This window comes from Cynocephalus volans, chromosome 3 (assembly GCF_027409185.1).
Source record: "Cynocephalus volans isolate mCynVol1 chromosome 3, mCynVol1.pri, whole genome shotgun sequence".
NCBI lineage: Eukaryota > Metazoa > Chordata > Mammalia > Dermoptera > Cynocephalidae > Cynocephalus > Cynocephalus volans.
This window is the reverse complement of record NC_084462.1, coordinates 67,908,062-67,936,023: the sequence shown is the minus strand read 5'-3', so window position 1 is coordinate 67,936,023 and position 27,962 is coordinate 67,908,062. Positions and strand designations below refer to the sequence as shown.

Sequence of the window (27,962 nt, the reverse complement as noted above, 5' to 3'; positions counted from 1 at the left end):
GGACTCACCTTTCTGTGGCTGGTCAGTGAGAGCAGATCAGTAAGGCCGATTGGCATCCTTAGGCCTCTTTAGCTGGACCTTGAGCCTCTTCATGCCAATTTGAAAGCCATTCATGGCCTGAATAGCAGTCTGGGCACTGGTTGGATTGTCAAAACTAACAAACCCTGGCAGGGGGTGGGGTGGGGGGTGGGGGCAGAGAGGTTAGCTGAGAACCAACAGCAGGGCCTCCTTTCTCTCTGACCAGCACCCTGTTTTCCCAGCCCCCTCAAGCCAGTTCCATCAAATATATACCCCTGTATTGTCTGCATGTACACGCAAGCACACACAGATGTGCGTTTATACTTACATGGGAAAATGGCCTGAGATTCCTAAAGATGTGATTGTTGGAAGGACAGGAGGCAACTTGGGGGGGGGGGGGGGCAGTGTATTGATTGAGTGTTTCTCTGTCTTTCCCTGGCATAGGTTGGCTGTCTCCCTCTGCAGCTCCCATTTTGGTCTCCAGAACCGCAGTTGGAATTGGAGAGGTCTCTGGTCCCACACCCAGATTCCTCTGCCCTGGCCAGACTCCAAAGCCCCGACATGGTAGAATGCATTGCAGACACCTGACTTCCCCACGTAAACAAACCTGAAATAAGGCTTGTTTTGGCCTAGTCTTAGTCCCATCACTGGTTTGTGACCCCACTTTGTTCCATACATTCAGTCTCTGGAAATCATTGCCTTATAGAGGAACGATCTTAGCGTCTGTAGAGAATCCTGCAGTTAGGAGTGGGAGAGGCCTAGGGACGGAGCTTGGCTCACCAAAACACTTGCTCTGGTTGGTGGCTCGATCCACAAAGACTTTGGCAGAGACAACGGCTCCGAAGGGCAGGAATGTCTGTATGAGTTCTGCATCACCAAACTCCTGAGGCAGGTGATAGATGAAGAGGTTACAGCCTTCTGGGCCTGCAGGAACAGTAGCAGGTTGGTTCAGGGCAGGAACCCTGAGTCTAGCCCCACCAGGCCCTGATCTCCAGCCCCCAGTCCCTCACCTTCTCTTTGCTGCTGGGGCAGGGCTGAAGGCTGCTGGGGAAAAGCTGTGCTCACTGGGGCATAGGCCGACGGATAGGCTGCTGGAGACAGAGGTGGGAGTGGGCAGTGACCCCCAGGAGCCATCCCCTGAGGAGGACCCCATCTGCCTGGCCACCTTCAACCAATTCAGCCCATGTTCCACCATAACCCTTACCCCAAGAGAGGTCGTTTTGGCGCGGGGCGGGGGGGGGGGGGGAATGGGAAGGTAGACGATTCAGAACAGAGCCTAACCCCCCCACAAATCTCCCTATTCCTTTCTGGGGCCCTTCAACCCACCCCACCCCCACTCCCCCGCCCCAGGCCGCATAGCGCCAAGTGAAACCTGCGTAGTGGTGCATCCCAGCGTAGGCCTGCTGCAGGGGGTCAGCCACGCCGGGGCTCTGGGCTGGGGAGAGAGGGACGCGAGGCCCACGGTGAAGGCGGGCGGGCAAGGTCGGGCGAGAGGCTCAGGCAGTGTGGGAGATGGATGACAGCTGTGAGAGGCTGCGGGGAAGGAGGGGAATATCTTCCGGGGAAGCTGGGCCCTGCCCTCCCATCCCCGCCCCCACCCCCCGCTCCCCACCCCACTTCGGGGAGATTTGGATGGAGCTGGGGGCCAAGGGGCCCACCTGGGTAAGGGGAGAGCCCGTTATTGTACAGCGTGTCGGAGCCTGGCTGCCCGTTGGTCTGAGGGGTGAGGGGACTGAATCCATTGACCCCGATGGGCGCCGGAAGACCTGGGAGCGTGCCAGGGCCGCCACCGGGCGGGGAGTTGGCTGCTGGCGGGGGAGAGGTCTGAGCGTCAGGCCGCGGCCCCGTCCGGCCCCTCCCAGCCGCGGCCCCTGTCCCCCAGGACTCCGTACCTGCCGCGGGCAACAGCGGTGCGGCCACCAGGCTGAAGGCCGCTACGTGCTGCATCTGGGCCGCCACTGCGGCCACCGGGCCTAAGCCCGGGCCCTGTGCCGCCGCCAGCAGGGCCGCCTGGTGCTGCAAAATCTTTGAAAAGGACGGAGGATGGGTGTGGAGGGCCCAGCAGCGGGCAGCTCCCCGGTCTCCCTACCCCCGGCCTGTCCCAGCCACCTGCCCACCCTTGCCTGCCACAGCCAGGCACCTACCGCCGTGGTGTAGGCGCCGCAGGCCCCGAGTGGCAATGGCGCGGGGTGGAAGGCGCCCAGCTGGCCCGCCATCTGCTGCATTCGCCGCAGCGCGCGCTCCCGGTCCGTGTCCGCCAGCTTGACCACGAGGCTGGACGAAGCGCCCTGAGCAGGGCAGCAGAGGAGGCCGCGGTGACCGATCTCGACCGCAGCCCTGGCCCTGGGCTGAGCGCCTTCCCCATCCGGCCCATTCCCGGAGCACCACACCAAACGCACTTGGGGAGGAGCCCGTCCCCGCCCCACTGGCCTCACCCTTGGCCTGGGCACCCGCCCTCACCGCCATGGTCCGGCTGCCGTGCAGACCCTGGATGGCCGCCTGAGCTTCCCCTTGACTCCCGAACTTCACAAAGGCACAGCCTGGGGCAGGATAGAGGGATCGGGTGGCTCAGGCCATAGGGTCCAAAGGGTTATGTGGCCCAGAGTGAGAAAGGGTCACCAGGAAATCCCAGGGTCAGATCAGGTCACCTTTACTGGTGCCATCTGGGCTCCGAAGGACGGTGCACTCTTCGATATGGCCAAAGGGCTGGAACAGGCGTCTGACGTCCTCCTCACCCTGCTGCTTGCCCAGCATTCCCACAAACAGCTTTCGGTCCTCTGGGGACAAAGTCAAGAATGACCTGGGGACCCCAAGCCTTCCTAGACTCTGCAGAGTAGACTGAATTGTTAGGAGGGTAGCTCACCAGTCTAGCTCTGGGAAGAGGTGTAGGGAGTGAGAAGGCCCCCAGGGCTACAAGGGTGGGTTTCTCTGAAAGGCAGGATGACCTATAGACAGATCTGGAGGAAAGGAACGCAGCCCAAATTTCCATCAGGAAAACCTGGGTTCTGGAGAAACCCAGAAGGGCTCACTGCTGCTATTGTGGAGAGTGGTGCTGTCTTGATATTTTGGGTGGGTATAGCCCTATATGCTTCATTGTATATGTTCAACTTTTCTGTTCTTAGAGTTTGGGAAATGCCGTTTTGGACCATTTTTGATGGCATTAAGGGACAAGGTGTTCAGAGAAGGCCTTTGTATTCAGACTGGGTCCAGAGAAGAGAAGTACACATTTGCTGGCCAGCCTAGTGGCTAGAGTCAGTGCCCCTTCCTGCTCAAATCAAGGAGAGTTCTGGGTTAAAACAAACAAACAAACAAATAAAAAACAGTTCTCATCCTACTGTCCCATCCCCAGACACTGAGCAATGGAATGATGAATCTCCACCCCCACCACCAAATCCGACCTGGATGCCCCTCCAAAAAGCCTACAGAGGGTAGGAAGCTTGGGTTCCTGAGTCTCCAACATTAGCATTTCTCTGCTATATTTGCTGAACCCCTGACCCCTTTCCTTAACTCCTACCTCCACTACCCTAACCCTTACCAAGCTTCCAGGGCCCTCTCTGAACCCTGTTGCCTTCTCTCTAGACTTTCCTGTCCTCCTGCCCTGATGCCTCCCTGAGATATCACATTATGGGAGAATAAGTTCTGCCTGTAGACCTGAGTGGCCTCCTGAGCACAAGTCTGATTCCCTCCCTGTGTCCACGTTTCCCATGTGAGTGGCAGAGATGCAAGAAAGGGGATGCAAGCTGGGCCTGTGTCCCCTGAAGGCAGCTAGAGAGCTGGGGCTGGCAACCAAGGCTTAGCTGCACATTCAACAAGTTGGGCCTCAGGAGCACTATCCAGGAGCATGGGATAGAGAGTCCCAACCCACAGGGCCTGCTGTTAAAGTCGGCTCCTCCCTGTACCAATGTAAGTCTCTGAATTTGGTATGGAGCTTGACCATGTAGGGGACAATACAAATTGGGAGAGCAGGAGTGGGTGGGGATCTGGCTCAGGAATCATCTTCAAGATCCTGGAGCTCAGGAAAACCGATCCCAAACTCCTTTACTCCTTGACAAGCATGGCTAGGCAGAGGGTCCTTGGATCCTGAGTGCAGGGGATACAAATCTGGTGGGGGTCACAGACCAAAGCCTGGGTGACAGTGAAAAGGAAGAACAGACTGACTGAAATTAGTGGAGAGATCTCCAAAAAGTGCATGTGTGTGTCCATATTTCACCTGGTGATGTGGAGTTCAGCCTAGGCTGCCCTGGGGATCCTAAGGTGTTTGTCTGTCTGTCTATGCTGTGTCTGTGTGGACAGTGGGGGCTGCAGTTCATATGTGGCAGGCAGAATGTTTCAGCAGAATCCTGCCCTCTGTCCACAGAGGTACTGCCCAGAGATCCTGAGGGGGAGGGGATGGATAATGTACTCGAGGCCGGAATTCTGGAGGAGGTGCCAACCTTCTGTGGTGAGAGTACAATCTAGTGGGTGTGCTTTGCTTCTGGGGGTGTTAGCTACAGAACAGTATACCCTTGGAGCAGGTCACTTGTTTCCAACCTTTTGTAAAACAAAAAGTGGTGGAATACATTGTTCTAACAAAAATATTAGGATGCACAATTATTGTCAATTAAAAAATAAATAAGTATTTTAAATGTTAAAAAAATATAAGGATGAAGCTCAAAATATAAGAGAAAAGCAGAACTGCTCTGACTGAAGCCAGAAAAGAGGGGAGGGGGTGGGAGTTCTTCCTGCTTGATCCTCCCCTAGTAACCTCTAGAAAAAAGGAAAGCCCTTTGAAACCACTGACCTAGGAGATAGAGAATAGAGTTCCAGATAGTGTATAAAGGAAAATGTGAGATCATCCTATTCAGGAACCTGAGAAGACAGGAAAGGTCTTTCATGAATCTGTTTACTGGTTTGATGTTGGTGGCTTTGCTTTGATATTGGAGGACAGGCCCTGTTTGGTCAAGGAATCAAACCCCAGAAGACTGTGTCATTGTTCTGAGCTATAACACTAAAGTGTGCCTATGTGGCTGCAGAAGGCCCAAGAGGGGCTGGAGAAGATCCTAGGGCCTCCACAGTCCAAAAGGGGCTTTATGATCCCCTAATTTATAGTGTTACTGGGTAGGGTCTGCAAGATGATGATGGCACCCAGATAAGATGTCATGCCATATGGACCAGCATCCAGGTAGCCCTGTGTAGGAAGAAAGGTAATACAGGCTGAGATAGAGCCCCCAAGATAGGAAAGATGTTTTTATGGATGGTTGTGTTCTGATCCTTCATCTGTTCATCCTTTTATTGTTCTTTTCTGCTGATGGTGGTTAGTTCAAGCTCATGTCATGGTACATGAAGTTCTCTGATTCTTTTCCAGCAAGAATCTCCCAAGCTAAGAATTTCTGTTTGCATGTCAGAGCATTGACCCTAGGTTCTGGGCTACTGGGGTATACAGAATTTGAAACTGAAATAAGCACCCACTATGGACTAGGCTCTGTGCTGCTTGAATCACCTTGAATCCTGTTATCACCTTTAATCCTGGCATCTCCCTCGCCACTTTATAGGATCTTTATAGTGTTTGACAGGAGGATGAGCTGTGTTACAGTGACTATGAGCCTCAGGTGACTCAAAATGGAGGGTAAGTTTCTTAAGATACCTGGTCAAAGAGAAGTACAGGTTGGACCCCTGAGAAGAGCCTCCAAAGCCACTGCCCTGAAGATTCTGAGTGCTGATTAATGCCCAAAGAGATGCTGATGGGATATATCCCAGATAATTCTATTTCCTTTTATCAATTTCCTCAATTTCCTTTTACCAAACCTGTAGATCAAACTCTACCAGTTTGTTAAAAAGAGGATGCTACAAGAAGCACATCAGAAGTATCTCAATAAAAGCATCCCATGGGTGGTGGGTAGGTCCCTAGAAAGATGCGGATTTCACACATGGAGACTCAACCTTCCTGGCGTGGAAGAAATTGGAAGGCAGCATCAATGCAGCAACAATTGGCAAACAATGTACTCCTTGTTCTCCTACCAAATAGTATTTGAACTCAAAACAAGTGTCTTAGGCTCCCAGAGGCCCATCTCCATGAAGCTGCCTCGTGCAGCTGATCATACAGGTCAAGGATTCCAATGCAGCAAATGATGGAGCTGAGAGCCCAGAAATCATAGCAGAGTCGGTGCAGTTCATCTTCCTCAGGAAGGGCACTAAGATGCTGTTCAAGAAAGGAGGCTCTGCCTCACCTGGTCCAAAGGAATTCCCAAAGTGTTGAAGTGTCTGGTTTCTAGGCTTCTCACACCCACTACATCTATGTTGGTGGGATGTCATTATTGTATGGACAGTGTAGGGAAAGGTCTCAGCCATGGAATAGCAACCACCAAACACATCCTAAAAATATTGGTCCACCATTCAATTCAAATACCAATCCAGGAAGTCCTGCTGGTGGTAGCAATTGTAGCAAAGTATCTCTCTCCTGTTCTCAGTGATGATTGCAGCATGAGAAGCCAAGGAGGACTGGGAAAGTGAGTGAAGGAAATATTCAAGACATTCAGAGTCTCCCGGCCAGATCTGATAAGCATCAGAAGGACTTTAATTCCATAAAAAGAACCTGTTAGAACTAATAAATGAATTCAGCAAAGTTGCAAGATACAAAATCAACACGCAAAAATCAGTTGCATTTTTATATACTAGCGATGAACAATCTGGAAATTAAGTAAACAATTCCATTTACAATAGTATCAAAAAGAATAAAATACTTAGGAATAAACTTAACCAAGGAGGCAAAAGACTTGTACAATGAAAACAACAAAATGTTGCTGAAAGAAATTAAAGAAGATACAGATAAATGGAAAGACATCCGTGCTCATGGATTGGAAGACTTAGTGCTAAGATGTCAATACTACCCAAAGTTATCTACAGATTTAATGTAATCCCTATGGTGTTTTTTGCAGCAATACTTGAAAAATCCATCCTAAAATTCATAAGGAATTTCAAGACACCCTGACTAGCCAAAACCGTCTTGAAAAAAAGGAGCAACTTCTTGATTTTAAAACTTACTGCAAAGCAACAATAATCAAAACTGTTTTACTGGCATAAAGGCAGACATATAAACCAATGGACTAGCATAGAAAGCTCAGAAATAAAACCTCACATATGAGATCAAATGATTTTCAACAAGGATGCCAAGACCATTCAATGGGGAAAGGACATTTTTTTCAACAAATGGGGTTTGGAAAACTGGATATTCACATGCAAAAGAATGAAGTTAGACCCTTACCTTATACCATATACAAAAAATTAATCTAAAATGGATGAGTCCTAAAAGTACCACGTCCCCTGCCCTTGAGAAGAGCTAAAACTATAGCACTCTAAGAAAAACAAAAAACAAAAAACAAACAAACAACAACAACAACAAAAAAAAAAAACAGAAAAAAACTTCATGGCATTGGATTTGGCAATGATTTCTTGGATATGACACCAAAAGCACAGGCAACAAAAATTAAAAATAGATAAACTATAACAAAATTAAAAACTTCTGTGCATATAAGGACACAATCAACAGGATGAAAAGACAACCTATGGAATGGGAGAAAATATTTGCAAGTAATATATCTAGGGAGTTAATATCCAGAATATGTAAAGAACTCCTACAACTCAATGATTAAAAAATGGGTAAAGCAGGCACAGAAAGACAAATACTGCATGATCTCACTTATATGTGAAATCTAAAAAGAAAAAGTGGGTCTCATAGAAGTAGAGAGTAGAATAGTGGTTACCAGAGGCTGGGAGAAGGGGAACTCAAGGGCTGGGGAAGCGGTGGACTTATGGGTACAAAGATGTGCTATCCTAAGTAAATCAATATATTCATGTATTGAAACAACATGCTGTACCCTACAATTATGTACAATTAAATGTTCCAAAAATGAGCAAAGGACTTGAATAGACATTTCTCCAAGGAATATATACAAATGGGCAAAGCATGTGAAAAGATGATGTTCTACATCACTAATAATTAGGGAAATGCAAATCAAAACTACAATGAAACAGCTCCTCACACCCATTAGGATGACTACTATCAAACAGACAGAAAATAACAAGTGTTGGCAAGGATGTGGAGAAGTTGGAACCCCTGTGTCCTGTTGGTGGGAATGTAACATGGTGTTGCTGCTATGGAAAACAGTACGGCAGTTTCTCAAAAAATTGAAAAAATAGAATTACCATATGATTCAGCAATACCTTTTCTGGGTATATACCCCAAAGTGTTAAACGGAAGGTCTTTTTTTTTTTTTTTTTTGTACCTTAAAAAATCATTTCTTTATTTTTAAATTGACAGATAATAATATATTTATGGGGTACAATGTGATGTTTTGATATATGTACACAGGTGTCCCTCAGTATCCATCAGGGATTGGTACCAGGACCTCCCAAAGATACCAGAATCCGCAGATGCTCAAGTCCCTGATATAAAATGCCATCGTATCTGCTTATAATCTACATACATCCTCCCATGTACTTTAAATCATCTGTAAATTACTTATAATACCTAATACAATGTAAATTTTATGTAAATAGTTGTTATAGTGTATTGTTTAGGGAAAAATGACAAGAAAAAAAGTCTATACAAGTTCAGTACAGATGCACTTATTTTTTCAAATATTTTCGATCTGTGGTTGGTTGAATCCGTGGATGGAGAACCCGCAGATACGAAGGGACAATGGCACATTGTGGAATGATTAAATCAAGCTAATTAACATATCCATCACCTCACCTACTTACCATTTTTTATGGTGAGAATGATGGAAATCTACCAGCAATTTTGAAATGTACAATACATTGTTAACTATGGTCACCATGCTGTGCAATACATCATTAAAACTTATTTCTCCTATTTAACTAAGACATTGTACCCTTTGATCAACACCTCCCCTTTCTCCATCTTTCCCCTGCAAGCCTCTGGCAGCCACCATTCTACTCTCTGCTTCTGTGAGTTCTCCTTTTTCAGATTCCACAGATAAGTGAGATCATGCAGTATTTGTCTTTCTGTCCCTTGAAGAGATGTTTGTAGACTCATGTTCATAGCAGCATTAGTCACAATAGCCAAAAGGTGGAAGCAAAACCCAGATGTCCATCAACAGATGAATGGATAAGCAATGTGTATATGTATACAATGGACAATTATTCAGCCTTAAGAAAGAAGAAAATCCTGACACATCCTACAACCTGGATGAGTTTGAAGATGTTATGCTAAGCCAGTCACAAAAAGACAAATATTGTATGATTTCATTTATATAAGGTAGAGTAGTCAAACTCTTAGAAACAGGAAGTAGAATGGTGGTTGTCAGGGGCTGGAGGGAGGTGGAAACGGGGAGTTGTTTAATAGGTACAGAGTTTCAGTTCTGCAAGATGAAAAAGTTCTGGGGATTGGTTTCACAGCAGTGTGAACACACTTAACACTAATAACTCTACACTTAAAAATGGTTAAAATGGTAAATTTTATGTGTATTTTACCATAAAAATATAAAATAAAATAAAGAAGGGCTGCAACAAAGAGGCTTCGACCAAGAAACAGAACGGAGACTCCACTATTCCTTCATCCTGATCCAGGAGAGCCAGGAGGTAAAAAAGAAAGGTAGACATGCCTGGGCCTCCAGGTCTCCTTAACAGAGAAGAGTCTTAGCCTACAGAGATGCACTTTCCTTTTGCAGGCTGCACACCTGTGCCTGAAGGGCAGTGTCACGTAGTGGGGAACTTGCCAGAGGTTCAGGTTCAGCCACAGCCACAGTCTAAAAGTGTCATGACAATTAGCTTTGGATGATCTGCTCTGAGCCAAGCTGAAGGAAAGTGCCTCTTTACCTTCAGATTTAGAACACATTTCAGGAAGTGAAGAATTAACTTGAGGAATGTCTCAACCAGTACAGTGAAACCTATCCAATCAGGACTTATTTGCAAAAACACTTTTTAGAATTAAATAAGTCTAAGGATCAAAGACAGATATGACTGTCAACTGACTGTGATAGAACAGTTGTTGCTAAGTTTCACATCTGATTTAGGTCAGAGAATATGTCCCAGTATTATGAAATTCTAAAAATTCTATCTCAGAATTCAACTTTAATGCAAAGATTAGTTGTCACACACTGAATAAAGTGGAATCCTAGAAAGAATTTGGAAAAAAGGCTCACCTAGTTAGACAGTAATATGAGTATATGTTTATTACTCAAAATCCAGGCTGGTATGTAATTAGACCCTTGCAAATTTATGTAGAAATTACTTAAACAATTGTAGAATGGTGATTAGGAGGATTAATGTGATAACAGATAATTGTCTTTTGAGTTAACCCAAATTTAAATATTGAAAAAGAGATGCCTCAAGGTGTGTTTAAAAATCCTCAGAGAATCTTTTAAATTTGAAGGTTAAAAAATAAAAAGAAAGAAAGAAAAGAAAGTGAAGAGAGTGCATGGATTGATTACTTAACCCATTTCTGTACCTTAGGCATCTTGGATTCATAAATATTTTTCGAGTTAAAAATACAGCCAAGTTGAAAAGTGGAACAAGCAGAGAAATCACCATTGTGATTTCTGAATTTATTGACTCTATGTAATGAAATTTGAAAGAGAAGAAAGAATACACAGTTCAATGATTTTGAAGATTTTGCCTTATGACTAAAAAATACTTCTGCTGGGCCAGCCCGTGGCTCACTTGGGAGAGTGTGGTGCTGATAACACCAAGGCCATGGGTTCAGATCCCTATATAGGGATGGCTGGTTTGCTCACTTGGGAGAGTGTGGTGCTGACAACACCAAGGCCATGGGTTAAGATCCCCTTACCGGTCATCTTTAGGAGAAAAAAAAAAAACTTTTCCTGTAAGGTTGGTATTTACAGTTTAACTTATTATTAGTGTTTCTAAAGCAGAGATCATGTAGGTTAGGAAAAATCAACCACAGTCCCCATGCTGAACAGCAAATCCATTTTCTGAAGGATTTGGAGATCCTTACCTCTGGCCTTTTATAATTTGAGATTAACATTTTAAAATACACAAACCTTGAATTTTTATCCAGGCAAACATTTTAATGTTCACCTTCAGATGCATCTTAATGCTGAAGGAAAAGTATTTGACACTATATATGTTAAACGTAGAAATGGGTGCCTTTAGTATGTTAGGAGATAGTTTCATTTTGGAAAATTAGATGTTTTCCTTTAATAGTTTACTGCTCAATGTGTAACTGTCACAGATGTAAAATATAGGCATGGAGTGTGGAATATATGAAAAGTGTGGAATTTAGCTTCAGAATTTATGGGAACTGGCTGGGATACATTAAAAAGCTGCTATAATATAGTTCATGAAGGCCTGGATGCACATCTGACACTCTGAGGAAAGTGCCACCAAGGCTACTAGGGATGGCCTTGGAAGAAGGGGACCCTACCTTCTATCAGGCAGAATATTGCACTATTATTGTAGGCATTGAATTAACAAGTATTACCGATAACTTCTAAAAGTAATACACCATATAATATTCATGGTGGTTATTTCAACCACAAACCTAATGCTTATTGATTAAAAGTAGGAATATTATTACTCTGCTGCATTGCCATCAAAATTCAAGAGACAGAACATAAAGTTAACTATTTTTGTTAAAAAGCTTATGTGTGCATGATGGAATACTTCTTCAAAGCAGATGGGAAAAAGTAGCAGTCTTTGGACCACAGAAGCAAACCTGATAAGTTTGGTTAGGCTCTCACAGTGCTGGTCCACTTGAGAAAACTGAATTGAGTTGCTAACATTTAATGTAATTAGAATGTAAATTTTTAAGTTAAGTCATGATAGTCTCACCCATTTAGGGTTACCTACTTGAGCTCCTGTAGTGTTTGAATTGGTGATCCCTGCTTTATGGAAAGAAAAGTCACATAATAATCCCTTCCAGAAGAAAATGGTGGAATTTCAAAAGGTCTGTTTGCCTTGATATCCCTTAGAGTATGTTTTCATGATACCAGTATTCTTATCAGATATAGAAACCATTATTAATCAACTGTAAACTAAGGAATTTAATTTCAGGAATAATAAAAAATATGCAGGCTCACTGGCTTAAATATATCAGGACAGGTGTGGCCATCAACTCTGAAGGTTTACAGAAGGTTTGGGGTCACAGATCAGACTAGAATGGGACAGACTGTTCCACATTGATGTCAAATGTTACATTTTTTAAAAATTAATTTATTTTTTAATAAAAGATGACCGTTAAGAGGATCTTAACCCTTGGCTTGGTGTTGTCAGCACCATGCTCAGCCAGTGAGCGAACTAGCCATCTCTATGTAGGATCCAAACCCATGGCCTTGGTGTTATCATCACCACACTCTCCCAAGTGAGCCACGGGCCAGCGCTCAAATGATACATTTCAAAAGCAAAATTCGGCACCATTTCAAAAAGTTGAGTTTTGAAAGCATTAGGTTGTGTTGAGATTCAGCAGAGAGTTGAACTCACATTAGAAGAGATTAAAAGGAACCCATTTTGATTATTGACAAGATTATCTTACACAGATCAGTTAGTAAAATACTTATAAATCATAAAGGCCTAACTGTTCTACAAGACTGTTCTACAAGACACATGCCTCCTCTCTTCCAAATAGGTAGCAAGGAGCAAGGAGGAATTGAGAGATCTGGTCATTCTAACCTGCAAGAAAGATTATTCATGGATGTGTTTGGAGTGTATGATCCTTGAGAGCCATCACTTGTCCAGAAATATCTATGTGACATATAACTACTAAAATTATGAATTCTCCTGCCAGACAGACCTCTTTTCAGCTAGATTTGCTTTTCCTGCTCTCTTAAACAGGTGTATAGGTGGGATGCCACATATACAGAATTTGTCAGTGATATGACATCTGCAAAACTTGTACAAAAAGGGGGAAGAAAAATAAAACTCAGGCTGATGTCACTGCTTGGGGCCTAGACAACCAAAACACACAGACCAGGCCAAGCAGAAGCATTACCAGCAATGGAGGCCCCCCCTTTTTGCAGCTGCCCAAACACTGACGAGATGTGCCAGACTCCATGCAGCAGGAGTGCTGCAGCATTGTAGACTTAGTTCCTGAACAAGACTCCAAGTTGCACCATGTTCTTCTGAGCTCTGAGGTCTTTGTACATGCTATTGCCTCTGCCTGAGACACTTGCTCCCTCTCTCTTCCTTTTTCTATCTGACTACTTCCCATTCATCCTTGAAATCTTCGCTTAAATATTACTACTTCTGGGAGCCCACCTTGACCTCCCAGACTAGGTAAGATGCCCCTTGTTCGTGTCCCCACACCGCCCCACCCCCCACACTGGACTTCCTCTTGAAAAGCAGTGATCGCATTGAATTGTGACCCTTCTTTTCTGGTCTTTTCATGGCCTCTGAGCTCCATGAGGCCAGGTGCCAGGTCTGCCTTGCTCACATCTGTATTCATATTGTGGATTTAGTTACTCAGAAGATGTTGGTTGGATAGTTAAATAAACTACAGCCCAGCCTGTCTGCTTCTCAGCTTACTCATGTACTCTTAGTTGAACTCTCAGCTATGGGACTGTGTTGTGTTTGTGGGCAGGGCTTAAAAAGTGGCCAGCAATGGCGTTGCTGCCTAGCAGAATTTCCCAAGAAGCAGAAATTCTTGGGACACATGAAGCAGAGCTTTTGTATGCAGCCTGGAAGCCTCAAAAACCTGATTGGAAAGAATGAAATGGAAAAAGAGGGAGCATGTGCGGAAAAGGGGAAGAAACGTGGAAATATCTCTCCAAGACAAAGTGGGGGTGATAACATCTTGACCTTAGATCACAGGTCAGAAAATCTAAAAGGATGAAGGTAGTATTTCTTGGAGGCACAAACTTCACAATGGAACCATGAAGCCAACAGAACCCCCTGTGGATGTGGACATTGAGCATGAATTCTGAGTATGCAGAATTAGTAGGAGTCAACAAATGTTTCTATCAATTGGGTTCCATCCTCTCTGATCATGGGCAGCTTCTTTCACCTAACAAAGCCTTGGCTGATCTTGAGTAAGACAGGGTAAGAGTCTTATCCAAAGGGGAGAGTCAGTGGACATCTAGGGAGGGCTATAGGCAGATACCCTGGAATTATATAAGACCCAAGGACAAGAAAGACAAGAAGAACTGATACCAGAAGCCAGCATTTGCCTTTCAGCATGGAGGCTGGCCAGAACCCAGCTGGTTGTCAGAAAGTACAGGCTCTCTGCCCCTCCTGTTCTTAAGGAGCTTTGATTTTTCTCTACCAGGAAACAGTGCAGCTAAAAAACTTTCAAAGACTTTCCATGGTCCTCAGCATAGAGTCAAATTCCTCACTATGGCTTACAAAGTCTGTCTTTTACCATGAGTAACCAGGCAATTACAATGAAGGAATAAGTGGCCTCAACTCAGAATGGACCGGGTTCTCTGGAATCAGAAGAATCTGGAAAAGGAAAATAATCCAGCCTGATTCTTCAAACAAACCTGAAAGTTCCACCTGGCCAAATAGGAATGACTTCTTTCCAGGGCTGAGGTGGCAAGAGCTCCTTTCCTCTATGCCCAGCATTTGCTTTGGTCCTTCCTGCCTCTTCTGAGCCTGGGCTCTCCAGAGCCCCATTCTTCCACAGTCTGAGCTGGGATGGCTTAGCTTTTTCTGAGGCTGAGCAACCCTGAATCCCTTGTCCCCTTGACCCAGGGAGGCTCTAGTAATAAGCTTTGGGTAGGACTGACTCCAGGAGTGGGCCCACCATCCCCTGCATGAGTGATACCCTGAGGCTTGTCAGACAGGGAAGTTACCTCCTCGGCCCTCACTGGCAGCTGGCTTCACTTGGATCGGACGATTCATCTGAAAGACATTGGACCAAAACACTCATTCAGCATGACTGCCTGGTCCTGGGGCCCCGGCTTCTCCACCCCTGGACTCCTCAGGATCTGAGCTTTAGCCCCTTTGAACTCTGCACTCCACCACTCCCACACTGGGGTTATACATTTTCTCCAAGATTCCTTCCTTAAACCCGGGAATTTAGAAAGTGTTGAAACCTGAAGGGATGGGTGACAGGAACCTCAGTGGCAAGCACAGGGTGGAATGTGGCACCTAAAGAGATTCTTCTGCCTTGGGCTCTGGGCAGGGACCAGGTGAGGCTTGTCCCTCTGACTCCTAGACTTACTTAAAAGCGTTGAGTGAGAGAAATTGGGTGGGAGGGGCAGAATTAGTATAGCATATTTGTGTTCTATGTCTAAAACTGAAAATATAATCATTTCGATTAAACAATCTGGGAACCAGACTTAGTGCTATCTACCCCCAACTCTGCCATTTAATGGGTGTATGAATTTAACGAAGCCACTTCCTCTGAGATTCAATTTGTCAAATGGGGAAAACAATCCCCAAGCTTCTGTGTCACCACAGTCTCCACTCTCCCAACCTCTGTCCCCTCTCTGGGTTCCCTTCCCTTTCCCCTGAGGATGCTGGAGTTCTCCTGGGCCCCATCCGCAGCCCTTGTTCGTCTCGCACTTCCCGTTCTCCCTGGACAGTCTCATCCACACCCACAGCCTCAGCTTCTATCCACACAGGGATGACACAGAGCTCCGTGCCTCCAGGCCACATTCTCTCCTGAGCTGCAGAACCATGTTGCCAGCTGCTTGCTGGACATCCTGACTAGAAAGTCCCACTGGTACCTTCACTCAACACACCCGAACTACAGCTCATCTTTTTGCCCAAACCTGATGTTTCCCATCATCCAAGCTATAAACCTGGAAAGCAGCTTTACTTCTCCCTCCATCCCTTCCCCCCTCCGGCCAATTTCACCTTTTAATTCATGGGTTCCCTGCTCAGGGGTAAATAAGAATCACCTGGGAACCATATCAGGCTCTTAAGTTGAGGGACTGTATAATTTGAAAAAGCTCCTAGGTGATTTCAATATATCCCTCACATTCCCATCCCCCAACCACCCTGAGTGAATTCATGATTGAATCCCCATCTCACCTTCCTCTCATGGGTGTAGTGGGGATCACATGAGGTAATGGGGATGCAAAAGGTCTTTGTAAACTGCCAAGAGCTGGGTGCGTGGGATGTGAGGAATTATTGTTGGGGGGCAGGCAGCTGAGTGCCGGGAGAAAAGAACAGCGGCCTTCCTGTTGTGGAGGAAGGGGCGCTGATGCCCATCTGGCCTGAGAAGGTGATGATCTGACGCTCTCCCTTCAGGAAATGCTCTGCTTCTGCACCAATCAGGGGCCACTCCATCCTCTACCAATATGTTCGTTGCCCAGACAACAGGCAGCTTCCTGTTACCATAGCCACAAGTGCTACTCGGTAACCATGGTAACACCCTGGCAGTCACAGTTGAGCAATTTCGTTTGGATCAAATTTGGGGGTGGGTGGGGTGGGAGGACTTTAAAAAAAAAAAAAAAAAAAAAGGAAAGGAAAACAGGCCGAGCCTGAACCAGTGCAATCCCCCTCCCACCCAGGGCTCTGACAGACCCACCCGCTGGTGGTGGAGCACCCGCAGTGTACCAGGCTGTGGGTGGGGGCTGAGACACCGGCAGGACTCAGGTTGCAGTCTAGAGGGGATGACAGATCAATCCAAGCAGATCAGGGCGAGCTGGACAGGTCTGGACTGGCCTGGACCAGGGACCAGGAGGACAGGACCCGTCCCTGGGCATGGCCACCTGTGATTGTGGAGGAGAGACCAAGAGACAGAGCCATGGAAAGCAGAGACACAAGGAAAGATGAAGAAACACAGGAAGACAGAAATGATGCAAGAGAAAGAGACAGACCTAGAGAGGGGCAAGGAAAGAGAAATACTGGTGGACATGGAAAGGAAGGGACGGGATAAGGGGTCAGGAAGAAGGAGCAGGAGAGACTGTGAGGAGCCTGGTAGGAAAGAAGGAGAGAGGGGTAGAAGCCTGGGGTGGGGGGCAGTGAGGGTGAGCAAGACCATCATTATTTTATAAGTTCTTAAATAGATCCTGAGAAATTCTCTCTGGAGCCTAGAGTGACGAGCACATGTGACAACAGTGGTTTCCATGGCAGATGCCTCCCCGACTGGCTTCCCTGGAGATAGTGCTCTTGGGTGCTATGGGGGACCCCTCATCTCCCTCCCCCTGCCCACTTCACCACCCTTTGATGGAGAGCGGGTGGGTGGTATGTACACGTCCCCCATGGACCTGCAGGGTCCAGGCCTCAGTGGCTGTAGGCCTAGGCCTTCCACTGCTCAGGCGTGCTGCAGGCATCTCCTGAGATCTGTGACAAGCCCCAGGCTGAGCTCTTCAAGGGGGACAGAGATGACCTAGATAAGGACCCTCTCCTCATAGGCTCACAGAGAAGAAGATAATGCCACCATTTCCTGAGAGCCCACTATGTGCCAGGCCCTTCCTGGGGCACTTTACATTTATTGTCTCTAAGTCCTTTCAACCACTCTGCACAGTGATACCATTGTCCCCATATTACAGATGAGGAAGCTGAGTCTGAGGGAGGTTATATCACTTGTCTAAAATCATATGGTGGGTAAGTGGCTGAGCTGGGATTTGCCCCAGGTCTGTCTGATGCTGAAGTCCATGATTTTTACCTTGTGCTGCTTGACTCCGCTTTTAAGACATAAACACAAACAATGAGGCACAGAGGGACGAGGGCCTTGGGCAGGTGCAACGTAAAGTGCCATGGGAGAGACTGACTCCAGCTAGAGAGGCTGACTGAGGGAAACTTCACAGAGGAGGGTGTGTTTGACCTGGGCCTTGCAGGACCTGAGTCATCGGCCACGTGGAGATAATGGGAAAGGTAGGGCTGGCAGCTGAGCACTCCAGATGGCTGGGGGATGGACAGGGAGTTGCAAACCTAAAGGAGTAAGGGCTCTGGTGAGCACCTGGCATAAAGGTAGCTAGAAGGAAGCAAATGGCTTCCGAGTTAGATTGATATAGATTTAAATCCTGTCTGTATCACTGGAAACTTCCATAAGGTCTCCGAGCCTCAGTTTCCACACTGGTAAAAGGGGCAATCATGATCCTATCATTCGTGGTGTGGTGAAAACGACGATAGCTAGATCTTGCTAGGTGCACCAGCCATAAAAAGTTGGTTTGGGGGCCGACCCCGTGGCGCACTCGGGAGAGTGCGGCGCTGGGAGCGCTGCCACCGCAGGTTCAGATCCTATATACAGATGGCCGGTGCGCTCAGGATCATGGTGCGGCTGGTCACAGAAAAGACAAAAAAAAAAAAAAAAAAAGTTGGTTTGGTTTGGGGTTTTTTTTTCATTTTTCTTGCTTGTTGTGGAAGGCTGGCTGGGACAGGGATCGAACTCTGGACGCTGGTGTGATTAGCACCATCTCTAACAAACTCACCTAACAGGCCAGCTCTGGTTTAGTTTTTTGTTTTCTTTTAAGATATAATAAGTTGTGTTTGTTTGCTTGTTTTTGAATGGAAGGACATGGAACTGAAAGTTAGGCAAGGGCCAGATCGGGGCAGGCTGTGAAAACCAAAGCAAGAAATTTTAACTTTGTTGTATTTCAAAGGCAGCGATGACCCAGCGATGCATTTTAAGTAGGGAAACGGTCTAGTCAGTTTTGTCTTATGAAGGATCCCGTAAGCAGTCACTATACAGAGAAAAGTTTGGAGAGGGAAAAATTAGAGGCAGGAAGATCCGTGATACAGGTAAGAGGTGAAGGTGATCTGGACCAGGGTAAAAAGAAATGGACAGATTCAAGAGATGTTTAGGAAGAATTAACTGGACTATAGTTCTATAGGATGTGGGGGCCATGGGAGAGAAGGAAATGTTGGCTGTCTCTTAGGTTTATGGCTTGGGAGTTAGGGAAGTTGGCAGTTTGGGACTTTAGAGGTGTGGGGAAGTCCCCAGGGGAGAAGCCGGAAAGGTCAGGGGTTATGGAGGACACCCGGGGTTTAGGAACGCTATGTGTGGCTGAAGGAGAGAGAGAGCTGCCCACATGAGCTACCTGGGCAACCCTACCCTGCTTTGTTCCTGCCACAGCCAGGGGAGGGACACGGGAGTGGGGTGAGGCAATTGGGATTCCCCTTTGAGGAAAAGAGGGCATTGCCTTCTTGGCCAAGAACTTGTTGTTGTGGGACTTCAGGTGAGCTCTTGCCCTGGCTGAGCACATGTTCCCTTGAGAGTTTCTCAGGTGGAGTTCAGGCCTATGTCTGCTTCAGGGCCCAGCCCTGAAGGGGAAATCAAGGGAGAGAATGTCAGAGAGAAGAGAGAACAACCTATTCCGGCAATGGAGTGGGGAAGGTCACAGGTGGCACAGACACACACAAGGTCCTTCTGACCCAGTGAGCAGAAGGGAAAGCAAGACCCTACCCCAACTCCCTGATGGACTTGTCTAAAATTCCTGCCTTTGGGCTCAGCACTTCCCTCTCCAGACTCTTCTATCCTATGCCAGCTATTTCTTCCAGTCAGCAATCACACCCTCAGCTATCCTCCCTCTCGTGGGAGGAGACTTTATCAGAACCTTCCCCAAGAAGGGAGCACTGGTGGGTCTGGGAGTGGTGTCATAAGGTGCAGGGAAGAGTGGGGCAGGAAAAAAGCAAACTTCATGATATTCAACACTTTGTTCTACCTCACCCCCCTCTTCTAATTCAATCCACTATCAGGTCCCATTGGTTCTAGAATCTATATGGATATCCTAAATAGCTCTCAAGTCCATCTTCTTACACCCATTCCTGCCCTATCCTCAGCTCCAGGACAGCAGCATCATTCACGTGCACTCAAGCAGCAGTGTCCCAAAGAGTCTTCCTGCCTCCAGTGTTGCTTCCTCCTCAACGAAGCCTTCACACTGTAGCCAGAGTAATCTTTTAAAACCAGTCCCTCACTCTATCCTGTTTAGAATCCACCCAAGGTCTCCCATCACAAGCCTACTGATGAAGCCCAAGATCCTGAGACTGGCAGTCAAAACTTGTGAGTCTTGCCTCCTCTGCTGCACAACATGCACGACACTCTCCACTTCTGTGAAGCCTCAACCACCTTTGGTGGACACCTTCCCTGCCAGTTCTCACATTATCCCCAGAATTTCAGAAGTAGCCTTTGTCTTTTAGGTGTCCAGACCCTCAAACATGATGAAATATGATCATGATTTAACTCAGGTAGCATCTCCTCCTGCCCTACTTCTGATGCCTCTTTTACATGCCCAGATGAGATGCAGTGAGTTATTTCTGGGCTGGAAGCTCCTTGAGGGCAAAAGCTCCAACCCATTTACTGAGCAGTTACTAGCACATACAGTGCCTTTGTAGAATTACAAAAAGAAACTCCCCCAAACCTGGGAATGAATTAGAAAAAATGTGCCTCTTTCTCCGGGCTGACACAGCCCTGCAATGATGCACATGGCTTGGTCAATAAGGTATGGTTGGATTTTAGCCCCCATTTGCTCCTCCACCCAGGCTGTTTTGTGCAGGGCACAACCTGCAAAAACAAATGCACTCCCCTACTCAGTTATGTCTGCCTCCTTCACAGTGTTTGAAGGGATGGATTCCCAAAGGAAGGGAGGTAATGAGCAGAGAGATAGACAAATAAGGGGGCACCCTCTGAATCCAAGAAAGTGGGCTGAAGTTAGGCTCCACTCTTTTGGGGTAGATTCTGGAACCTAAAGTGAGGCTCAAAGAAGTAGTTCCAGCTTCATAGGGAAGAAGCTGAAGGAGATGGGAGCCTGGAGGGGTAGATTGCTGAGGTTTGAAGGAAGTCCTGAGTAGGGACCAAACTTTAATAGGTGACAGAAATTGGCAGGGGGGAAAAAGGAGGGGAGCTAAGAGAAGGTCTCAGTCCATCGGATCCCATGAAATTTCCCCTGGGGGTCCAGGCTTTCTCTTTGGGTGTTGACCCATCCTTTCCTGGTCCCACGGTGACCATTCTACCTAACTCTAGCAGGAGTCCAGATTGAAGTCTTGTCCCTGCTTCTCCAGCAGGTGGCAGCTATGCCCAAGACCCAGTGCCTGCAGAGAGCTGGGCACCCTCCTCCCTCCATGCTGGTGGGCCTGAGGCCAGGTGACTAAAGTCGCTACTGCCCCTGGCAGGCCCAGAGAAAAGATTGATGGCATGGACATTGCTGGGGCTGGCCAACACAGCCATCGATTTTCATTTAGGAGAATAATTAAATATTAATTTTCACTTTGTTAAGCTGGGGAGGGTGAATAAAGCCAGCCCTGGCAGTACCAGAGGAAGCCAGGCCACGCTGGAGGCCTGCAGATGCAAAGGTGAGAGGGGGAAGATGTCCCCAGCCACCACCCTCTTCAGAACCTAAGATCTCTGTCTGCCACCAGGTTGGCTCAGGTAACAGTGCAGTGGTTAAGTGAGTAAGTTCTGGAGCCAGATTAACTGGGCTTGAAGTCCAGATCTTCCCATTAGTAACTACATGAGCTTGGGCGAGGCACTTAATTTTTGTGGCTCAGTTTCCTCATCTTTAAAATGGGAAATCCAATAACAATACCGTCTTCATAAAAGATTAATGGCTTAAAACACGTAAAGTGCTAAGAACACTGGTAGCAATAAATGTTAGTTGTTATTACTTTACTCTTCTCTCCTGGAAATTCTCCCAGTACTCTCAGGCTTCACAGCCCTCGTCTCAAGTGCCTTCAGCATCATAGAGCCCCCCAGGTATTCCTCATGTAGTGGAGCCCTGTGGCTTGTTGAGGAGAGTTTTTTCTCCCAAAGTTCATCTTAACTTTTTCAGTGCCTCCCATTTGCTTTCAGGATAAAGTGCAGACCCCTCAGCCTGGCATTTGAAGTTTCCTTTTCAACTGCTACCCCCTGTAGATTCTCTCTCCAGCCTGGCCCGTGCTTACATGGGCCCTCCCCCACAGCCCAACTCCATTTCACACCCCCCTGTTCCTTCCATCTCTGCACATTTACCATGCTGTTTCCCACACAGAATGTTACAGCTTGTCTCACTGACGCTCAGTTCTAGCAGCAGAAGTCATTTGCTCCCATGGTTAGATGAATGATGACTCCTACTACTGCTGCTGCTACTGTTACTGCTACTACTACCTACCACCAGCTAACCCACACTGAGTGCTTATTTCCTGCCAAGAATTGTGCTAAGCACTTTACATGACTTAGCTCATTTGATCATTATGACAATGCTATGGGTTCAATTTTACAGATGAAGAAACTTAGGCTTGGATGTAAAGCCTTGCCCAAGCTTACAGAGCTATTGAGTGGTGGGGCTTGGATCCACACCCAGGTCTCTGATTCCAGAGGCTGCATACGAAGGATTGATAATGGTGATAAGTTGGTGTTAGTTGTCACTGAGTCCCCAAGAGTGAAGCTTAAGTTACTTCAGTTACTGAGATTAGTTCTAGAATCTGACACCCCGTTAACAGCTTGATCAACTCTTGGCAAACTTGCTCCATTGCTGGGAAGCTCCAATTCACAGAAGTGACTTCTTTATGCCAAGCTAAAATCAGTGTCTCTTCCTTGTATTCACTGATCCTGATCCTGCTATTGTGGGCCACTCATAGAAAACAAAATCCCTCTTCAGAATCTGAAGGAGGATACCCCTACCCCATCAGTAATACTTATTGAGATCTTACTCTGTGCCAGGCACTCGCTAAGCCTCAATTAATCCTCAGTATAGCCCAGTGAGCTTGGTGTTGGTATAGCCCATTCCTTGAGAGCTTGTTTGGAGGCTCTAGCAGGGGAGAGCAGCTACTCATATACCCTTGACTAAAGAATGGTCCCCTCCTCTATTGGGGAAGGTCGTCCTCTTGGACCGAGTATGCAGCTTTGGGAGGAACACACATGGAGTGGTGAGGGAGGAAGAGGAAACTCACCTAGCCAGCCAGATCATCTAAATCAACCCTGGCAATCAATGGGGTGACAGATGTCACAGCCAGATCACCCTCACATCCAGTATAATCCAATCCTTATAGATGAGGAAATTGAAGCTCAGGAGTCTAAGTAATGTATCCAGAGACACAAAACTGCTAAATGGCAGACGTGACATTTGAATCCAGGTCTGTGAGACTTGAAAACCAGTATTTCTAATTATTATATTAGACATCTCTATTCAAGTCCCACTCAGCCTTATCTTCTCCAGTTTAATATCCCCAATTCCTTCAAACTGTCATCCAGTAACATATTTTGTGTCTTCATTCCATCCTGGTCTCTTTTTGGTAGGCTAATGACCCTCTTAAATCTGAGGCCTAGAACTGGACATAGTTCCAGGCATTTGAATAGTGCTCTATTCTAGACACTACTCCTTGGACAAGCAAAAATGAGGCTGTGTAGCATTACTTGCTCTTGGCAAACCCCATGCTAGCTCCTAATGATCGCTGCTTTCTACCACATAGTCAGTAGATCCCACTTTGCCTTATGTCCAGTGATTATCCATTAGCCAAGACAAGACCAGGTACCATTACTGCCTACAAGCCTAGCTGCCCATAGAATCAGGTCTCCCCTAACTTTAGCCAAGTGTTTGGAGTGTGGAGGAAAGACAATCTTGGTGAATCAAAGCATCCAAAAAAAAAAAAAAAAAAACACATTACAGGAAGAGGACAAGAGGGAAGTGCCATCAAGGACCCTGGGACTGGAGAAAATGGGATACCAGCCCAGCAGAGCCTCTATCCCATGTATTGGCATACATGCTCATACCAGTGACAAATGATACCTGAAGCCACAATTCTAGCCATGGTGAACACATTTTAGCTTAGCTTATAACACTGGTGCCTCTCCTAAAAGATTGGGTGGAAAACTTGGCCCAGGGGTCTTGAGCCCATTTCTTTGAGACAGAAGACTGAGTGTAGAAGAACTTGTAGTTATTCAGGGCAGAGGTAAGACCTCTCTTAGAAAGATGACTGTTTCTAGCTCTTGGTCCCAATCCAGCCCCCACATGCTGCTTTGACATGCACATAGGGCATTGTCCCCAGCCTGAGGTGATTTCCACCCCCCAGCCCTGGTGGACTTACCCCTGGCAGGGTCTTCTGCTCGTGAAGTGCACTCTGGGCCTTGAGAGCAGAGTCTCGGGCGCAGTAGGTGAGGAAGGCACAGCCTGAGGAGGAAGAGGCTGGCTCAGGGGGGTTCCTGAAACCCCCGAATACTCTTCTTGGAAAGATGCCATTAAGTTGGCAAGCTTAAGGCCACTCTCCTTTAAACAAGGACACTGCTTCTGGGAAGGCTTCTCTGCCACCCACCTTCTCCGAAGGGAAGGGCTTCACGTGCCTGGGGACCTGCGTCCCAGGCTCTGGATTCCTCTCATTTTCTCCTGGACTCCTGCCCAGGGAACACACGTACCCACACACAGTCACATGCTCATACAATCCCACATCTCCCCTCCCCACTCCAGCCATAAGTCCTGTTGGGGTTAAACCTCCCTAAGCGGCTTTGCCTTCATCTTTAACCCAGACTCCCCTTTCTTTTTGGATTCAGATTCACAAATTCTCCTAGGTCAGCCTCCATTCCTTCCCAACTCAGTTTCATATGGGAGGAGGCAGAAGAGGAAGAGGAGGGTCAGGGGTCAAGCCCAGGACCCCACAGCTCCTTTCCAACACCTCCCTGCCCTAAGTTTGAAACTAGGGAATGGATTGATTTGAGGTCTGGAAGACAGGACTGGTTTAAGGACTTCCCATAAGTGGGAGCTTCCAGGGACCCTCAATTCTGCCCAAGGAGCTTGATCTGTCAACTCTCCCAGGGCCTCAAGATAGGGACTTTTAAAGGGTTATTGCACCCCAAATCTGACCCCTGTAAAGGCCCAAACTCTTATATCAGATGTGGGTCAGGGAAAAGGGTCTGGGTTGAGCCAAAGGGTCAGGCCTACCCCTCTTTGTTCAGCATCAGAACCTGTAGCCTGCTAGGAAGCACTGAAACAGGAATCTCTTCCTTTCCCATAGTCACTGAGCAATCATTCATTTGGAAAATATTTATCAAATACTTACTTACTATGGTGGGGTATTATGATGGGCTTGGGGATGGAGTGGCAACAAGACAGATATATTTCCTGCCTTCATGGGGATTAGAAAACAAATCACAGGGAGGTGGAGGGCACCTAATTGATTCCAAAAGGTTGAGGAATGTCTCAAAGAAGACACTGAGTCCTCAAGAATAAGAACACTGAATCCTCAAGAACCAGGTGACAAGAATGGTGATTATTTCAGGCAGAGGGAATAGGATATATGAAGACTGAGTCAAGAATTTAGTGTGTTGGGAAAATGGATAGAAAGTTAGTGTGGTTGGAGGCTGGTGAATGGGGGCAGGGTGGCTCAGTGAGGAATGCAGGAATCAAGTCATATATAGCCTTAGGCCTCAGTCAGATTTTGAACTTTTTCCTAAGAGCAATGGAAAGCCACTAAAGAATTTTAAATAGGGTTGTGACATGATAAGATTTGTGTTTTGAAAAAGAGCCTTCTGAGTGTAGGAGGAAGAAGCACTGAAGGAAGAGAAAGTGGATGTGGGAAGCTATTAGGAGCTTGGTGCAGTTTTCCACTTGGACTTCAGCAGACTAGAAAGGCAAATGGGAACTTTTTTTTTTTTTCTGATATCTTCTATGTGACTGCCCCTTAATGGGTGGATTATCTGCCATTCATCAAGTTAAAGGGGCCTTAGAGAACTCCTGGGCCAAACTCTTATATCAATAGAGAAACTGAAGACCAAAGAGTGTGTCAGTGGCAGGGCAGGGTTTGGAACTTAACTTCCAGGCTGGGGTTGTTTTCAAAGCACCATGACTACTTCCCTCTGTACCTGGCCATCTAAAGGAAAATGAGTCACTCTAGCTTTCAGACATCACTGTTGCTGGGGAGAGGATGGGGAAGATGTCAACTTGGAGACTCTCCACAATTGTTTGGCAAGGTGACACTTGCCTTGTAGAGTTGCAGGTTGGTTTGGTAATAAATCACCAAACACCTGATTTCACTTACATCCCTGCTCCATCTTCAGTCACCAAGCCATATCATCTGATGTCAGAGCCAAGCAAGGGGGGCCTCTCTGAAAGGCTCAGGGGCCCAGTTGTTGCCTAAAGGAGCCCCATGTGGACTATCTGGGATAGGGAGTGGAAGAATGGAGGGATGAAAAGACGGAGAGGCATGGCATGAGGGACAAATGAATGAAAAAAAACCAGGGAGAATTAGAGCTAAATGGGGAGGGAGAGAGAGACTCTGATGTTGTTTGAGTGAGAAGAATGAGAGTTAATGGTATCCTATACACTTCCCTTATTGTACAGATGGCCTACAAAGATCAGATTTGTACTTACATACTGAAATCAATGTCTATAAAATAAGAAAATAAGTTGCTATAGGTGGATGGACAGACACAAAGACAGGCAGCCAGACTGCATTAGAAGGAATCTGGATGGTGTGGTCTTGTCTTTTCAGGCCCCTTTAACATAACTGCAGCCTAAAGGGTGGAAGCTGTACCCCTACCCAGACGGTCCCAGCCCTTCTATGAGCATTTTCCTGAAGTCCATACATTAGTGTGCCAAGGACTCCCGCCCCGCACCCCAAGGCCTCCCAGTTGTTAAGAGGTGGCAGTCTGTTTCCATCTCTCAGCCTTTAGGAATGTACCTTTAGCTGTTATCCAAGGCCACCACTCCTCTGTTAGGAAGATCATGGAGGATAGTTGGTGATCCTTCTCACCAAAAACCCAAAACCACAGCATAACAGTGGTGGTGGTAGTGAGATGAGGGTGTTTCTCCTCAAATCATCTCTCCTTTCCCTGCCCATATATGACATGTGACTCTGGCTATCTTACTCCAGCCCAGCCTGGACAGACTTTTCTGCATGTAAACAAGCCTCCTCCCTCTCTCCACAGGAAGAAAGGGCTGTGGCTGGACTGGACCGTGGTGACTCCGTCTCTCTAGCAAGGGCAGGGAGAAGATCCCTTCTGCCTCTTCAGCCTGACCCACCCTGAGAGTGCTATGGTTTGGGACCAGCTTGTGAAGGAGGGAAAGCAGGAGGCCATAAAGAGGATTGGAAAGAAGCAAAGAAGAGGCACTGGAGTGGGGGGATTAGAGGATGAAAGAAGTATGGATTCAGCTGAGGGGAAACCTAAGATGAAGGGGCACCGGGTGGTGAGAATTCTCAACTGAAGTCAGGGTTCTGGACCCAAATCAGAAGAGGTGGAGAGTGTTGGGATTCTGGCAAAGAGTAGGAGAGATTGGGGCTATTGTCAAACATGAGGGGGGCATTTGAAACTGAGAGCCTCCTGGGAGGTGAATTGGATTTTGTGAGTTGGGAGAGTTTGAGTCTGTGGGGTTTTAGGTTGGCAGTCTGAGACTCAAAATTTCTTTGACTCTCAGCTCTGGGGGTTGGCTGGACTTGGAGGGCAGAAAGAGGGGTGCATGTCCAAGATATGTGTGTGGGTGGTTAGGCCTGAGTGGGGTGGCACGAGATGGAGGGTTCAGGAATGCTTGCATCCAGGGTTTGGGAAGTTGAGGGTGTTAGAGATCTTGAAGGTGGAATAAGTTTCAAAATTTCAGGATTTGGGATGTTTGACAGGGATGGCGGAGAGGTTCAGCTGAAAGGTGGGGACTGTTGGGATGTTAAGGATGTAGGGATTTGGAGGTTAGAATGCAGAACATGTTAGGGGACTGGAGTGATGATCACAGGGAGGGTGTCAGAAACAAAATTATGGGTTGTGGGCTCTGTGATCTGGAGAGGGGGCTGGGCTGAGGTAGGACTGGTTTTGGACTGGTGTTGGACTGGCTCTAGGTAGGGCTAGGGCTGGGGCTGTGGTTGGGGCTGGGGTTGGGACCGGGCCGTACTCTAATTGGATTGGGGCTGGGCTAGGCTGGGCTGGGCTGACCCCGCGCACCTTTGTGGAGGCCGGTGAGCCGGTCCTTCAGCACCGTCAGCTCGTAGATGCGGCCGAACTCCTCGAACAGCGGCTTGAGGTCCTGCTCGTCCAAGCCCCGCGGGATCTGCCCCACGAAGAGCTTGATGGCGTCGTGGTCCTTCATGGGTACGGCGGGACCCGGGTTTAGCCCGCTCATGCCGATGCCGCTGTCCGCGGTGCTGAAACCCAGGCGCGGGCTGGGGCCGGCGGGCGGCGCAGACCCTCCGGGCGCCGCGGCCAT

The 27,962-nt window shown here is 47.1% G+C and overlaps 1 protein-coding gene across 19 annotated transcripts; it reads right to left on the bottom strand.

Moving 5' to 3' along the window:
* Positions 1–36: 36 nt before the first annotated feature.
* On the bottom strand, positions 37–27,962 carry CELF6 (CUGBP Elav-like family member 6). Of its 19 annotated transcripts, none has more exons than XM_063088678.1 (12): positions 27,701–27,962; positions 23,866–23,948; positions 14,763–14,811; positions 2,667–2,795; positions 2,479–2,558; positions 2,163–2,306; positions 1,911–2,043; positions 1,677–1,826; positions 1,391–1,453; positions 1,029–1,109; positions 799–942; positions 37–164 (listed from the first exon to the last, which is right to left on the bottom strand). In XM_063088678.1, the coding sequence occupies exons 1-12, from the start codon at positions 27,960–27,962 to the stop codon at positions 37–39; spliced, it is 1,446 nt and encodes a 481-aa protein (XP_062944748.1). The 19 variants fall into 19 exon arrangements, with proteins under 19 accessions (XP_062944748.1, XP_062944756.1, XP_062944755.1 ...); XM_063088686.1 differs by having other exon boundaries at positions 37–165; positions 860–942; positions 1,379–1,453; positions 27,701–27,845; XM_063088685.1 differs by having other exon boundaries at positions 1,029–1,114; positions 1,390–1,453; positions 27,701–27,845.